At 37.3% G+C, this 17,348-nt stretch overlaps 2 protein-coding genes across 2 annotated transcripts in view; both read right to left on the bottom strand.

Moving 5' to 3' along the window:
- eIF1 (eukaryotic translation initiation factor eIF1) overlaps positions 1-17,348 on the bottom strand; it is a 64,449-nt gene that overhangs the window by 34,926 nt on the left and 12,175 nt on the right. The window lies entirely within an intron of this gene.
- LOC148945635 (uncharacterized) lies at positions 2,870-4,060 on the bottom strand. The gene has a single exon (XM_089099455.1). The coding sequence runs from the start codon at positions 4,058-4,060 to the stop codon at positions 2,870-2,872; it is 1,191 nt and encodes a 396-aa protein (XP_088955581.1).

The following is a 17,348-nucleotide window of genomic DNA, read 5'->3' as shown; positions in this document are numbered from 1 at the left end:
ATTAGGCAATCTTATGATGATAAATTTTTTTTTATTGATTTAATTTTTGAACTATTTTACATCATTTAATGAACAAGATTGGTTTACAAGCATAGTAGAGTTTTTGTTGATGAACGACATCTTAAAATTAGAAATATTATGGAAATTCTATCTCTACTCTGGTGATTATATACTGTTATGACTGGTCGGGATATACTTCAAACACTTAGTTACTATTGCCAAGGGGCGTATATATATATATATTTTTTTTCAATAAGTAGCATATAAATAAGTAAGCAATTAACATACACAAAAATACATTGGTAGCCTATTTTCGTTATCAATCTTTTAAGGACTTTATTGACATTATTATAAGTAAAATCATTAGGCTCTGCATCAATGCAAAAATTATTCTTTTACACGAGAGCGTTGAGGTAATTGTATGGTTTAACTTATCATAGGATATACCCTAATTCTTCAAGTTACTTGACTTTTTTTATTTACATTACATATATGTACTTTCCTGGCAATAACCTTTATAGACGGGGAGGTTCACGATACGTCTTGTTGCAGGGGCATTTCGACCATATTTACAAATATGATTCTTTCCATGTTCATTTATGTTCGGTTTCAAGATTGCCGTATCTTTCGGTAGTTCTTCGCGTATTTCTAATCGTGCTAGCATGGTATTGAGGCGATGAACTTCCCATGATAACACATTTGTGCTTAGAAATTTCAACTTAAATACTATGTTGTTTTCATTATTTTCATTTGTGTCCATATGCATTAGATAGACCAACAGATCATTCGGAAGTTCTAGGTTAGTCAAAGTGTTCACTATGCTATTTTTATTCATAGTTTCACGAATTACCTTACGACATTGTTCGGCTAGGGAAAGTGGATTATTTATAACTTTTACTACTCTAAAAATTAACTGTATATGTGACTTATTACAACATTTTTGTTCACGTACAATAATATCAAAATTGGGAAATACTTTGGATCCAAAATTTTCATCTTCTTCAAAAAGGTTTGGTGCGATCATCTTTGTTGTTATAACCTTGCGCGGAAAATTCCAATGTGTTGGATTTTATTTCTGGGTTTGTGCCGTAGAAATTCCAGCAATTTTTATACAAACTTGTGAGGAATTTTCCTCTATTCAATAGGTTATACCCTCGATCGATTAGTAATGTGAGAAATTTAAGTGGCCATATCGTCGCGATGCCACTCTCATCTTGGGTTTGCCACAGATTTTCTGCGATAAATTCAGCAATTAGGGGATATTTCAACATTGGGATCTTATTTAAGAGAGTTGTAAATGTCATATTAGCCACCAGTCTGGTTCTTTCTATTGTTTTGGGTCTTATTCTTGGAATGAAATTACAATATACTAAACTTGCCACTATTCTTAAGATTACTCTGTCCTCTAGGGAATTTCTAGGTGGTTTTAGAAGGAAATGTAACGTGACAAAGTCTAATTCTTCTACTACTCTTATTAATGCATATTCGTTTAATAACTTATTTACATTATTTAGACTATGACATTTTTTATAGGCGAGGCGCTGTGGATAAATATGATGTGCTGTTTCTGACACTAATTGTGGTGTATTTAATTGCGGGCAACTAGAAAATTTCTTCATGTTATTAATAAATTAATTATCTACCTAAAGGGGTTAGTAACATTCCAAGCAGGTTATCTCTTTCTGATTTTTCGACGTAGAGACCGGTGAAATCGTTAGTTCCGTTTTATGTTTGTTCGGTGAAGGCTGTACGCGTGAGCAATCGTCAGAAGTCAGCGTATATCTAGAAGTTTTTGATTTTAGTTTTAATGAATAATACATTGCGGGTGAAGCTACAATAACTCCTACGTTGAGGATACTATGATGATTATAGTTATTATGTATATCTTTTGTTAAATTTACAGTTTAGACTCTTCTTTTGATTTTCTTACTGTTCTCTTTATATGCATCTTTTTTTTGACGTGTTTTCATACGTTTCAAAAATAGCTTACTACCTAGGGATTTGTATTCCTCCGATTCCGGGTCAAATAAAAATTGTTTGTAGTATTGAATCTCTGATAGGGGATGATGTATACCTTCATACTTAACACATTGGGGATTCTTTTCTATATTATAACAAATTTTTGGAGCTTTACACTTATCAAGTACTAAGAGGTCTGTTTGAGTGGGTCCTTTAGAATAGAAATATTTGATATTGAGATTCCTTTGCAAACGTCTTATTAATAACTGCAAACAACCAAGCTGTTTTGCGCTTCTTTTTCTATATTTTGTTTTAACTTCCCCTCTAGCTGGGCGATATTTAGGGCGATATATGGGCGTTTGGTTTGTTGCGGGGGGGGGCGTATTTTTAAGAACTGGGTATACTGACTTTACATTAATTTGTAGGATTATAAGTTGAATTTCACGGAGGAGTATAGGCACAGTCTCTCCCACATACTGAATAAAACACCGTCCGTGGGGGAGACTGAACATCCGCTTCTCTTGATGCAAATTCCGTTATTGATGTCAATGACCAGTTATATTATAGATTATCAAACTGATTGATTCACATTTGCAGGGGCATAGTTGATTTTCGTAAGGTAGCTACCCGGTAGGCGGAACCTGCCAAACAGAACCTAAAAACAATATTTGTCACCATCGGCCCACCACGAGCTTCCCACTTTAGCTCGATCAGGAAGAAGGGACATTTTTTTTTTACTATTTACTTGGTTAAATTTATTTGCATATTACTAATTCTACTATGATGATCACAAGTTGATTCTCATAAGGAATTTGAAATCCGCCCCCTTCAACGAGTAATAAAAAGAACTAACTAATTGAAGGTTGCGGACACAACCACCCTACTCCACGAATACTTGACTTGACATTTATTAGGGATATTTCCATCTGTCAGGTTTTTTGACCGTTCTGCCTGACTGTGTTGTTACTTTTTCTTCTGTTTCTTGCGGTTTTTTCTTTTTTGGTTTAGCTAGTGATATGAGGTCAAATTTATTGTATTGTCTTTTCAAAAATTCTTGCCCTTTCAATTTTGTTTCCTTTGCGTGTGCGGCCGCTGAAGTTGGTTTTGATTTCCCTGTTTCTTTAACTACCATTTGATCTGATTCGCCATCGGACTCTTCGGAACTGGATTCCGATGATTCCATATTAGAACTTTGAGAAGTGGTGCTTCGTGTTCTTGAGGTATTACCTGCCCTTCCTTCGTAAATTTCTACTCCTCTGGAAGTAGAGGGTTTATTCTCTAATTCTTCGCCTTGCGTTTTCAAATCGGGAGATTTGAAAGATTTTTGAGAACTCTGGGAGGAATCAAAATTTTTTACGGGATTTCTCCATTGTTTAAATACCATGTCTTCAGGGGGATGGGGCATTCTGTGAATTAGCGTTTCCCTCCATGAAGTCCAATGTTTGGGTTTGACTTTAGATACGGTTATGTCATGGAATTGTCCTTCCCGGTCATCCTTGGGGGTTTGAATCCGAGGCAATGTACTTTGCCTAGTTTTTATGGGATAATTTATAAGATCCATTGCTTCTCGCAGATTTGTCCTAATTGAATCCTTATAAGAAGTTTTCTTTACAATGATACCCGGAGTTTCTACTGCTCTGTTCAATTCCTCCTGTAGTGACAGGGGTCTCTCTATTGGTGTGGCGGGGGAAACCATATCGTCTGGAAATCTTTTGGGGGGACAAGGAGTCGAAATTTTATCAGGGAAAAATTGTGTTTTAGGAGATATCGTATAGTCTAGTTTTCCTGCACTCTCTGACGATGAACTTTTTGGGTTTTTTTGCGTTTTTATTCTCAATGGTACTAGGGATTTTCTTTTTGGAATAACTAGGTTTTTCATAGCTAAGAATTCTTCAAAGTTCTCTTGATCAATTTCATTTTCGAAATAATCTTGTTTGAAATTAAAAGGTTTTAGCTCAGATAATCTTAACTTAGGGGGGTCATCTTCTGCGTCTAACGATTCGGTAGATGAGGGATGTGATACCCATTTTTCCGGGAATTTGGCTATTTTTATTCGGCTAACATGTTCCTGATAAGTTCTTGCATTATCTGAGCTCACCATTTTGAATTTAAAATCGTTATCTTACTTTTTGATTATTCTGTAAGGTCCAAAATATTTATTAGAAAGTTTCTTGCCTTCTGTCTTTGCTTCATTTTTCAGGTAGACAGAGTCTCCTATTTTAAAATTTATGTTTCCCTTGACTTTGGGTAAGTTTCTTAGCTCTTGATTTATTTTACATTTTTCCAACTCTTGTCTGATTATTTTGTAAGTTTTTCTCATCCGATTTATGGATTCTTGTTGATAATTTTCTGAGTTATTCTAATATTGCCGGGACTCGATGATTTTTTCATATGAGATTCTAAAATCACGACCAAAAAGTAAGTAAAAAGGATTGTCTTTATTTGTTTCTGAGTAGGCGGTGTTGATTATATTAGTTAAATAGGGTAAGAATTGGTCCCAATCGTTCCTTTTGTCTTTAGTGTAAATACTTAGTACATTTGAAAATATTTTATGCCTATTCTCTATTGTTCCATTAGCTTGTGGATGATAAGGAGATGTTACTAACTTTTCTATGTTGAGAAATTTCATTAGGTCTTTTGTTACTTTTGAAACAAAGTTACTTCCATTGTCACTTATGACCTTATGTGGGATGCCAAATTTTAAAAATATTTTCGCTAACGCCTTACTTGTGGCATAAGCGCCTTGATTTTTTAAAGCTTTTGCAAAGGTAAATCCAGAAAAGTGATCTATGACTGAAAGAATACAAGTATGGCCCCTGTTAGAAACAAGTAAACCTCCACTTGTTCCATATAGATCAAATGAGACGATATCAAAGGGGAATCTCGCTACCGGAACTCGTCCCATAGGTTAACTAATGAATTTGAATTTCCTTGTGAAATGACCAACTCGGTCAGAGAAACTTCAATCCAAAATTACGACCGTGTCAGATGTTACCTTTTGACTCTGCCAAATGTTATGGGGGGAGTTTGAAATAAGGGCTAATCAAATAAGCTCCGTAATCATTCTAGTATAGTTATCAGATTCCTCGTGAGCGTACCAATGGACGGCATACGAACTAGATGACTACTCTTGAAAGCTAGATACGTACATATAAAACGAAACTGTAAAAAATTAGAAAAGTAATAGGTTTAATAGACTTACATGATTAATCATACAGTATCGAAATTCAAAATGCAAGCATCAGTACAAGAATGTTCATACAAGAAATGATAATAACATAATCCCCCGAAAAACACTTCTTCGCTATCATATAACGTGAATTCCGCTTCTGAGCAATAATCACTATTTTACAACTGACCCATCTCCTTTCGGAAGGCCTGCCACTTTACTCTTATGCTGACAAAATCAGACATTATGGAGCCAAAACTATCCAATAGTTTTTTCACAATATTAATCACTAAATATGCCCGTATTCTTAATAAAAACTTCCAACTAAGTTTCAAACAATGTCCTACTTTGTCTGTCTAATACTTTCTGTGAAATTCCAATCCATCTCATTAGCATTATGCTTGTAAAAAGCCCGTAGTTTTTCGCCTTTGAAATTTGTCAATAGTGTCTAAAATGTTCAAAAGCCTTTTGTTTTGTAGAACAAAGAATGCGAATCTCTACAGAGTACGACATAAAGTGCCTTTTGGAATTCTTCGAATTTAATCATCTCTTATTTGGTGCTTTTCAAAGGGATATTTGGCTGATTAATAAATGGGAGTTTAAACAGAATTTCAAACTTTATTAAGGGAGTTCGATTGACATCGGAAATGTATTTAGAATAAATTTTCCATATTTAGAGTATATATTGTACATGGTCCACTAATGTCGCAGTTGAGGGAATGGGTTATCTTCTACTCGAATAGTGTTGATTTTGTCTTTGCATTGCCACATCTAAAACGAAAGAGACAAGTTGAAAGGATGTGAGATGGGAGGAACATTTGTTTTGACAGCTGCTTTTAATTATAGAGATCCAATAAGCTGGGTATAAAAAGAACGGAGCCAAGCCTCTTCTTCCTTCAAAATTTTTGAACTGATTGAAGACAGGAATTCAGGATAGGTAATAGGGGTTGGAGTGATTGGACCCAGATGGGAGGCTTGTTTTTAAGCCTGGTCTTCTAGTTCATTTCCTGTTATACCACAGTGTGCTGGAACCCATTTAAATAGGACTGATATACCCTTTCTTGCAAATTGTGTAGCCAGATTTTCAATCTCCATGGCAACATTTCTTGCTTGGTGCTGCTGGTGTGAAAGGTAATCCAGAGCTGACAGGGAATCCGTGTAGGAAATATACTTTTAATGTTTGTTCTGTGTTTGGCTGGATACTGCTTGAGGAGAAAACTTAACTGCCATAAATTCTACAGAGAAAATAGTCCGGTAGGGGGGTTAGCGGTAAGAAAGAGACAGGCCCTGGGAGGGTATAACTACTGCACAGCTGCAATTTGTTTCTGTCTTTGAGCCATCTGTGTAAACTTAGATGTAGTCCTGGTATTCTGCCAACTTTCCCAGGAATATGATTTTCATCACTGTTTAAGGGAGGTCTTCCTTTTTTTCCAATGCTGATCTTAGGAATAATCAGTTCCCCAATTCCTTTGGAGGCGCTGGGAGTATCACCATCCAAATTAACAGTCAGTCTGCCATTCTCTATGAACTCTTCCATACCAGGGAGGCAAAGCAATCTCTGAAAAAAGGGCATCTCAGTTGCTTTGTAGCGGACATCAGGGTTGTGGTGGTTAATGATTCCTTGATATATAATGTGGTTCTTGAGTCTTATCTTCTTTCCAAAATTTCTTGCAAGGAGATATTTTCTGGAGTGAAAGGACTGGATCCCCACTTCATAGTACATAGCTGTAATAGGAGTTGATTTTAGGCAGCCAAGGGCTCTTCGTAAGATTGCTTAAAGGGTTGTGTCAAGTTTCTTCAGGAGAAATTTCTTGGTGAATCCATATATAAATGATCCATAGTCTATCTAGGATATCACCACTAACTTGACAATAGTTGAAGCAAAGGCTGTAGGGGCTCCTCTTCTTCCAAGGCAAAAAGCATTTATGAAGTTTTCTCGTTGTTTGAGACTGCCAATCACCTCATCCAGATGGGGTTTCAATGTCAGTTTTTTGTCAAATACAACTCCCAGAAAGCGTATATGTTCTGCAACCACAATCCCATGTCTATTCGGTTTCACCAGTGGTTTGAAAGCATTCCGGTTATGTATTTTGTGGAAAAACGCACTGACTGACTTATTGCTTGAGAATAGCATATTATTAATTTTTTCCTAAATTAACAGCATAGATACAGGTTCTTCGGAGGGTGACTGTAAGCATAAGGTGTCTCTCCCCAAAACTACAACAGCAATATTATCAACATAGAGAAAAACCTCTGCTTTAAAGACGTTTTTCAGGCTTATATCGTCACACTTAACTTAGAAGAGAAAAGGACACAGAACAGCCCCTTGAGGGAGTTCAATGTTAAAGGCTGTCCTCCTAACATCTGAAAAGGAGCCACCACCGGAAGCCTAAGACTCCCTACACATCAAAAATGGATAGATCCTATTTAAGATTAGGTCTGGTCAGCCCATTATAGATAGCTATCTGGTTAGTTGCCTGATATCTACTCTATCAAATGCTGATTCCACTTCGAAGAATATTACATGGACTGCCTTCCCTTTTTTAAAGCTTTGTTTGATCAAATTCTCTAGTTTAGCTAAAACATCTGCGGTGCTCCTTTCATGGAGAAATCCAAGCTGTTCAATATGAATGTGGTCTGATAATCGGATTAAAACTTTTTGTTTTATCACCCTCTCAATTAGTTTTGCAACACAAGAAATGTGTGACATGGGGCTGGATGAGTCAACCAGGGTAGGGTCTTTTCCGGCCTTAAGAAATGGGATCACTGTTTCTTTATTCCATCCAGATGATGCTGATAGCTCTATGAGAGATCTGTTGAATAACTCTGTCAGTAGCTCAACAAATGTGCCTGGCAAATTTTTCAACATCAAATTGTGAATTCCATCAGGGCCAGTTTTGAAATCGAAGGCCAGTTTTGAAATCTTAAAGCTGAAGTGAGAAAATGGAACAGTACCATTTTTGAGACTGAGTTGATGGGGTTCAGTCTTATTTCAGAGTTCAGAGCAAACACATCTAAAATCTAAAGCGGATAACTTATGAACATTATTAAATCAGTGAATTTCGTAACAACAATTGGCTTTGGATTATAGTGACGTATAATCCTGTTCTATGTGTATTAATTAATTTGTTGGGGATAGACTTTTGGCGAAAAGTGGGATTTGAGATTGGATAATTACTGATTGGATAGTTCAATAACGCTGGTCGGAAGAACGTCAAATTTGAATTTCTCAAACACTGCATTTCCTGAAAGCGGGCCCAGAGTGATAGCTGGTTCTATTACCATACAGGGGCCCTTGCGGGTATGTATTACTCTATGTTTTTTTTAAAATTTTTGAAGGCATAGTTGAATTGTAGTCAACAATTATGGCAGTGACGAGACACTATTTTGATGACCGATCCGACGAAGTCCTTCATAAAATCACAAGGCTCCAGTAGTAAAATAAACTATCTACGGTCGTAAAACAGGTTGCTCAGATCCAAGCTTTTAAAACTTAAATCGACCGCTCTTTGGTCAGAACTATACTCAAAAAGAAACAATCTTGTTATCCACGGTCTAGAATCTTCAGATGGCGAATATCTCCGTCAGAAAGTAGTTGGCTTCTTCGAATTAAAACTCGGAATATGTACCGCAAACGAGATACAGATGAATACGGTATACAGAATTTCAAAGAAACCCTCAAATGCCTAGTCGTCTGGCTCTAGCGGTCAAACACTGAGAAACAGCGCGCAACGAAAAGATTCCGCTGATGCAATTTTCGCTAGCCTTGAAAATTTTGATCGGTCAGAAATAATGAAAGAGTGTGGTAAACTAAAGAAAACGGTTTGAGCGTATTTGTTGACTTGCCAGCTGATCTCGGGAAACGACACAAAGAACTTTTATCTCTTGGTTATAAGATACAAAATTCAAAATTAGCGAGTGAGAAAATAGCGGAAACGCGTCTAATCTAAAAAGGTATCAAACTTTGGTTAGAAACAAAAGAATAAACACCGGCTCAGTGGATGAAGTTTCCAAACAAATGCTACGATCCGCTCAAGCTCCCCTGCACTGGCTTAGACGGTGCGAATGATTCTAATTAGGACGCTTAGAATTTTTCTTTTTTTTTGTTAATATTTTGTGAGGTTTGTGGGGCAGCTATAATACTGAAGTAATTAGGAGTGAATATTGGTAAAATTAAAGTAGTAAAATTGATGAATAATTTAAATTTAGAAAGTATTATAACTGCGCCATGAGAGAGTGTTTATGTGTAATTTGCCGCTTGCATATTCTTGATTTCTATTTATACAATGAGATGTTTTTCCTTTTCGTGTGTTCTTGCTTTGTTTTTCTTTTTCAGTGTTATAAGAAAAGTTCGGGTTTACAAACAAGTAGAGTGGTCTACTACGCCTCTGAAAGGTAAAGCCATTGCCTCTCTTCTGTATCTTGATAAATAATTAATTCCTGTTCAAATCTTCCATGGGGTGCCTCCTTCTCAACAACCCAAAGTAATGCTAGATTAATAAAGATGGAAGAACATTTTTTTGATTTATAAAATATATTTGATTTAGAAATTAATAATGAATCAGATATCCCGTTATTTGATACAAGTGAATTTCATAGAAGCCGTTATGAAAAAGTGTGTAATTTAAGTTCGGGATGCTCTGAATATCAGCTCACTGTTATTCAACTGAACTGTCGAGGGTTATGCTCATCATTCGCGGATATAACGACTCTTTGTCAACAGTTGCAGCCAGATGTAGTCGGACTTTGCGAAACCTTTTTAAAAAGACAAACAGATACGCTTCTAGAAATACCTGGATATACTTACCATTTTTTGCAAAGACCAGCATTGAAGAGGGGAAGTTTATCTATTTACACACGGCACGAGTACTCGGTATACATTAAAAAGATTTAACCCGGAATATAGAGCGAAGCCAGGAATCACTTTTCATGGAAATATATTTACCTTCTACAGAAGAAATCAACTGATGGAGAAGAATACTACATACTGGCATGATGTGTTTCTTCATTCTTGGAAAACTCAAGCCAAATATTGGATCATCTAGTGAAACAAGGTAATGAAGCCGTCTTAATTAGGGACTTCAACATCAATCTTACTCATCCTCTATCTTCCGGTGCGATACATCTGCTTAGTGTAATGTCTGCTTTGAATATATACTCCTCGCCAACGATTCCAACCAGAGGAACTGCCATTTCTCACTCACTGATTGACGGAATTTTTTTGACTCTGCCTCCAGCATCAGCCTCAATTCTGCTATTCGACCCTTCAAATCACTTCCCTCCGATTACAAATTTCAACATAAAGTATTAATATCTAAAGCCTAATCCTTTGATTAAGCAAGAGTTCACGATCTGAACACTAAATAACAAGAACTTGAAAATTCTTAATCAAATTCTAGATAGCACACCCTAGGAGAGTGTTATGAGTACAGATGATGTTAATTCAAGATTCGAGGAATTTCAAAACATTTTAATGAGAATACATACGAATTGCCTTTTTGAAAAGCATTCAAAGAAGACGGGATGGAAAAATAAACCCATAAGCCTATTGAATAGTCATAAACTGCACCAGTGTATTAACAGGAAATATAAACTCTGGGTTGATTTCAAAAATAACTCATGTATTATACTACTGGAGAAGTATGAAAATATAAAAAATGTCATCTGCCGGTTTTACGTAAAGCTGAACGTGATTATTTTAGTGGGAAAATAGATGAAAGTGGCAAAAATTATAAGAAAATATGGAAGGTTGTTAACTCTATACTTTGTCACAGCAGCCCCCCACCTGAGCTTGCATATAAATTAACTGTCAATGGAGGCACCGTAACAGCACCAGATAACGTTGCAAATGCATTGGGAACATTTTTTGCAGAAGTGGGCAGAAAAACAGCAGATTATGTTGGGAATTCCTTTAAGAGTTATAAAGATTACCTTGGCCCGGCATGCACTAAGTCCATGGCAATAGCACTTCTCTCCATCTGAAATTCTGCTAATCGTACTAAATCTAAGAGGCAATTCGGCTTCTGGGTTTAACCGACTACATACTAAAGTGTTAAAAGCAGTTGCCCCTTCAATCATAGAGCCCTTTACTTACCTCATAAATTTGTCTCTGCACAAGGGCACTTTCCCAGAACTGCTAAAGAAAACTAAAATAATTCCTCTGCACGAGGTGGGTTCTTAAGTTGACCCGGCTAATTACAGACCTATTTCTAATCTCTCAGTTTTTTCAAAAGTTATTGAAAAACCTATGCAACAACAGCTACTCCAGTTTCTGGAGAAGAAAGGGTTTCTTAATAATCACCAGTTTGGGTTCAGACCAGGGCACTCCACACAGTATTCGCTAAAGGCGTTAAATTTATGGATGAACAAAGCTTTGGATTCTGGTCTACTACCTACAGCGGCTCTGTTTGACATCAGGAAATCATTTGTTAGCAAGTACCATTCAATTCTTCTCGGAAGACTGGAAAATCTAGGAAATAAGAGGTAAGGCTCTGGATTGATTCAGATCATATCTGAGGGACCGCAGGATTTATTTGGGGGAAGATCCAGGAAACGATGTGCTTGTTAACTGCGGTCTCCCCAAGGCTCAATATTAGGACCATTACTTTTCCTGATCCATGTTAACGATCTGAGTCGAGTGCTAAACCCGGCACGAACAATTCTTTGCTGCTGTAACTTGTGCCAGGATGAAAACTCCCTCCGGTCCGAAGGTGAAGATGATGAGCTCATGGCCTTTGCTAATGACACCAAGCTTGGTTACTGTAAAACGGATAAGACAACGCTCAAGTTTAAACTGAGAGAGGTCCTGGAGGGGATGTATATCGGGATGGATGCTAACCGACTTGTTATTAATGTTGAGAAATCTTGCGTTCTATTTTTTTCCCGGGTTGGAAGTGTCCATCCGGAGATATGTGCTATCCGGACATCCAGAGGTGTAATTAGTCGGCCCGAAAAGAATTTTGCAAAATACCTAGGAATCCTCTTCGATGAGAACCTATCATTCGTGCATCATATTCAAGCAGTAGAGTTGAAGCTATCCCGGAATTTTGGCATAATAAAAAAACTGAAAAGAATTGTGCCGCAGGAAGTATTGGTCCTACTTTAAAATGCTCTTTTAAAACCCCATTTAAAGTATTGTGCAATGATCTGGCAATCAACTTTTAAATCCCACCTGCGAAAACTGAATTCTATTCATCAACGATGCCTGATATTAATTGGAAAAAATTAAGAGTACTGGTCATCTAGGGTCCCTGCATTAATTAACATGCTTGACCTTAGTCTTCAAGTTTTTAGCTAGAGACCTGCCATCTGTGTTTAAAAGATTATTTCGACCTATTTCAGACCAGCATGATTTGCATACCCGATCATCATCAAACCTGCAAATACCTTTCACCCCGACCGTGCGATCAGATTTCGCTCCTAACGTAGCTTGTGCAAAGATATGGAACCTGATCCCAGAAGAGCTGAGAGGTAGGAGCTCCCTCGCATCATTTAAAAAAAAGTAAAAAATCATTTAATAGCATTACAAATGAATAGTTAATAAAAAAAAAAAAATTAGAATTAAATTTAAGTAGTAAATTTAAATTACAAATGTATGATTTTTAAATATGACGGGGTGGTTTCCCCTGAGGGTAAGGAACGGGAAGGTAATAGTTTTAGTTATTTGGTAAATGAGAAGTATGGTTGTGTCTGAGATTAGGAGCGGTGACCATTCTGCGTATTATGTTAAATTGTAATGATTTTGGTTCTCGGCGTCCAGGAATGGACTGAGTATTTTGATTATGTGTGATTTATTATTTTTTGTTAATAAACCCATTGAACTTGTGAACTGTATCGGTGTATCTACATTCAGAAACGTTTCTAAGAAGAGATTAAGTTTCCCATTGTTTGAAAATTCTGTAGTCCTTCCCATCTGTATTTCTGCAGAGATGGTTGTTCTGTTTTTACCTGAAAAAATCTGAAAATTTCTCCATAGCTCTCGAACAGGGGTGTTGTGAAGGGATATGCATTGACTTGAAAATCAAGAAACGTGGCTACAACTATGATATTCTCCATATACGGCATCTTTTCTTTCTTTCTTTTTCTCCTCAGATAGATTGGCACTGTAACAACGTAGAGTTTTTTAATGTCTCAATTTTATACGGGTTGCAGCGGTAGCTAAGCAGCCTAGTAAGGGACGATCACGCCCCATAGTAAAAAATAAAATACCCCGTAGCCACTAAAACTAGAATTAGATCATATAACGAGGTACACTATTGGAACAGGCATGGCCGAAACCCATTTATAGGAAACATGGGAGCGTTGGATTTGCGCAGCTTCAAGAATAGTGACACTAATCAAGAATTTACAAGACAATTCTAGAACTGTGACACTAGGCTCAAATTGCAAGGCAGTAGAAGAAAAAACAACACTGAAAAGATGAGACAAAAACCGCAAATGTCATTAAAACTCACGCCAAAGCCCAAAACACTTATATTCATGGACTAAAAGATACGCAAAGAAAGGGAGAAGAAGGGACGGTACTTGAGAAAGTGCAATAAAGGAGTGAAAGAAAAGCATTACCAAATGTTTTCGAAAGCTCGAAACACACTAAGGAGCCTAACTAAAAAACTTTACGCAAGTTACGAGTCCAAGCTAGCTGATGATAGTAAGAATAACCCGAAGAAGTTCTGGAAGTATGTATCTAGTAAGGACCAAAGCAGACGATCAGTAAAATCACTCAGTACAGATGATAGCAAGGAAGTGACCAACTTGAAGGACATTGCCGAACTCCTCAACAGGCAGTTTGTGTTGGCTTTCACCAATGAACCATATAGCCCTCTTCCTCATAACCCATCATACATCTCTAACCCAGTGCCACCTCTTTTACTCTCCCCCTGTCGTCACAAAGTAACTTGAAGCGCTAGACGTCAACATGTCGCCCGGTTCTGATAACTTACACCCAAGACTACTGCTTGAGCTTACCCAAAAAGTTGCACAACCACTCTGGAATATATTCCGACTGTTACTTGACTCCAAAGGGATACCCAGGGATGGAAAGCTGACCCAAGTCATCCCCAAAGTCAATAAAGTTGACTTCACCAAAACCAAGCACGAAAGACCCATCAGTCTGACGTCAGCAGTGGCGAAAACCCTTGAGTAGATTGAAGGATGAGACTGTGACACATCTCCGTAACAATAATATATTGTCCCCCGACCAACACGGTTTTCAGCCAGGAAAATCAGCTCAGACAAATCTCCTTGAAAAATACAGCATCATAATAGATCACCTGGAGAAAGAAATCCCTGTGGACCTGGTTTTACTAGACCTAGCCAAGGCTTTTGACAAGGTACTACACAACCGTCTCAGCTTGAAACTTTTGGAAGCTGGTACCCACGCATACGTTATCCAGTAGGTCATGCGCTTTCTGACTGGTTAGACTCAGCAGGTTCGACTCTTCACAGCTAATGGCGACGAGGTTTTATCCGATTCATATGATGTTGTAGGTAATGTTCCCCAAGGTACTATTTTGGGCCCGACCCTATTCCTCATGTACATCAACGATATGGTGAACGGAACAGAAAACAACTTCACTCTCAATGCCGCCGACTCAAAACTTTTCGGGCCTGCAAATAAACAAAGTCTGCAGTGTAACATTCGAAAAATCCAAACATGGGCATAAGATTGACTACACAACTTCAACACAACGAAGTGCAGTGTCCTTCACTTTGGGAGCAACAAACCCCATCAGTACCAATCATTCAATCCCAATTCACTGGCTGACTTAGTGCTAAAGACAAGTCCCAAAGAAAAAGATCAAGGTGTGCTGATAGACGAACAATTAAAGTTTCACGGCCAATGGCAACAAGCAGTTTCCTCAAGCCTTGGTCTCCTCAAACGCACCATAACCAGCCGTTCCCGTACAGTCTTTCTAAGGCTCTATAAGGCTATAGTTAGGCCTGTTTTGGATTTTGGTGAATGGCTCACCTCCCCTTCCTATATGAATGATACCAGTCTAGTCGAAAGAGTTCAGAGGCGTGGTACAAAGTGCATAGCTGGTCTACGAGATTTCTCATACAGCAAGAGACTGGAACGCATGCAGCTGCCAACACTTGTCTTCAGATGCCGCCGTTGTGATATGATGCAGACCTACAAGTATAAGGCACAACCAAATGACCCCCTTTTTACCAAACATTTAAGTCAGCACCACACAGGAGGACACTCAAAAAAGCTGTCAAAACGTTCTGTCAATACACGAACGTGGCAACACTTCTTTTCCGAGCGTGTTGTCAACGAGTGGAATAGCCTTCAAGCTGAAACGGCGACTGCATGAAACGGCCACGGCTGCGTCCTTCAAGTCCAGACTGGACAAGGAATGGAATGACAAGTTATGGAAATATGAGTTGGACTGTCCGTCCCACTCAACTACCGACTGATGCCAACTTCATCATAATGAGTGTCTTGCTAGGAGGCTGATGCCGCTTCGGGCTTAAATTGCATCTCTCCTGCAGACCTCTCTTATGGCGTGTCACTGGGCCCTAACTTATGCCGACACATTTGTTGTGTAAGAGGGCTCTTATGCACTGAAAATGCATGAAATGAGCAAGTCCTATCCTCCAAAAAAAGTGAAATCAATCTGTATATTGTTATTTGTTTGGTGAACGATATAAGAGAGGATTTGACTGAAACCTACCATTGTAAGTTCGTTTGCAAGGCATAACCGAGGGTATCCAAGTCCTCCCTTGAATATGGGCCAAAATTAATATACGAAGCAGCTTAAAGGGATTCTCTAGAGTGTTTTTTTTTGTGATATGATCCTCTAGAGTGTTGAGGCGCGCTTTTTTGTTTGTTTTTATGAAGTCCAGTTGCTGGTTTTTCAGATCCCTTAAAATGGGCCTGGTTTTAAGAGGCTCCTCTCTGCTTATTTACAAGTTTTTACGATGCATTTAATACTATTACCAGTCTAGGAAAATCTTACAAATAAATTTTTTTAGAAACAAATATAGCGTCTCAATAAGAGGGAGTTTGGGTGGAAATTCTGCTGTTACCAACTATGAGAAGTTACCAATTTGTTCTAAACTTTATTGATTTAGAATGACTCCATTAGGCTAAAGACGTGAAATTACTAAAGCTCCAATATCTCCTTATAAATCTTGTTTTATTTATTTGGAAACTATTTGTTTCACCCAGTAAACTTATAATCCGAAAACAATGTTGTCACTCTGTGAACATTAACACTCTGAGAAACAACAGATTTGGGCTTTAAAAAAAAACTAGAATGTTTAAACCCACAGTAAAAGCTATCATTGTCATATATGGCTATTTGTAAAGATCAAAGAAGAATCTATTTTGGCTCTTTAAGAGAATTGAGTGCGGTACGTGTTTGTTTAACTGATCGTAATAAAAGTTTTACCGGTTACCTATAATTGGCCGTTTTTCTTATGCAAATCAATAATGCATATATTATAAAATTGATTTGCTGAGATTAGTTGAGTAGTTAGACAAAATTTAAACATATTTGAATTAAAAATTATGCCTGATAACTTTATTTATTTTTTTTAAATTTTTGGCAATATGAATTTGTAAAAAAAAAAACAATTTGAAATTTAAAAATATTCATCGAGATCCCAGTGGATAATTGTACACTAGCTTACTTTTTCCAAGAGCTCGAATCAGATCTTGGGTCTTGAATGGTATTGATATAATTTACTGCTTTGTATAAAAGCTTTGGCCCAAGAGATCTTTAAATCATTTCTTATACAAGTTACCTAGACATATGTTCCAAGTTTAATCAAGTATGCACTACTGACAACTTTTTTTGATATGCTTCTTTGTAAGCAATTAAGTTTTTCTTTTGATATTACTCATTTACATAGTTTCCCCAAAATGTCTTTTGCAAGAAATAAAATACTCTTGAAGAGAATATTCGGTAGTTCCTCAGTTCAAGAATGAATAGCAAGCCTACCTTTCGTCAAATGTTCATTTATGTATCTTTTTACATAGAATAAGCACGTTGCACAAAATTCACTATCTTTAGCAATACAAATTTCCTATTTTGGACTTGGCCATTTTGGCTCTTTGTTGAGTTGGTAATTTTGTTAATAAATAAATTTTATTTTTTAATAGAAAAAATTCTGAATCTTTTGGGACAGGGGGGGGGGAGGGGCGCTTATCTATATTTTATAGGGGCGCTTATTCTTTTGGGGCAGGGGGGCGGAGGGGCGCTTATCTTATCTATAG

Source organism: Artemia sp. Qi Xiang Cuo, chromosome 13, assembly GCF_049724085.1.
Source record: "Artemia sp. Qi Xiang Cuo chromosome 13, ASM4972408v1, whole genome shotgun sequence".
In the NCBI taxonomy this organism is placed as follows: Eukaryota; Metazoa; Arthropoda; class Branchiopoda; order Anostraca; family Artemiidae; genus Artemia; species Artemia sp. Qi Xiang Cuo.
The sequence above is the reverse complement of the archived record's forward strand: the minus strand, read 5'-3'. Positions and strand labels throughout refer to the sequence as shown.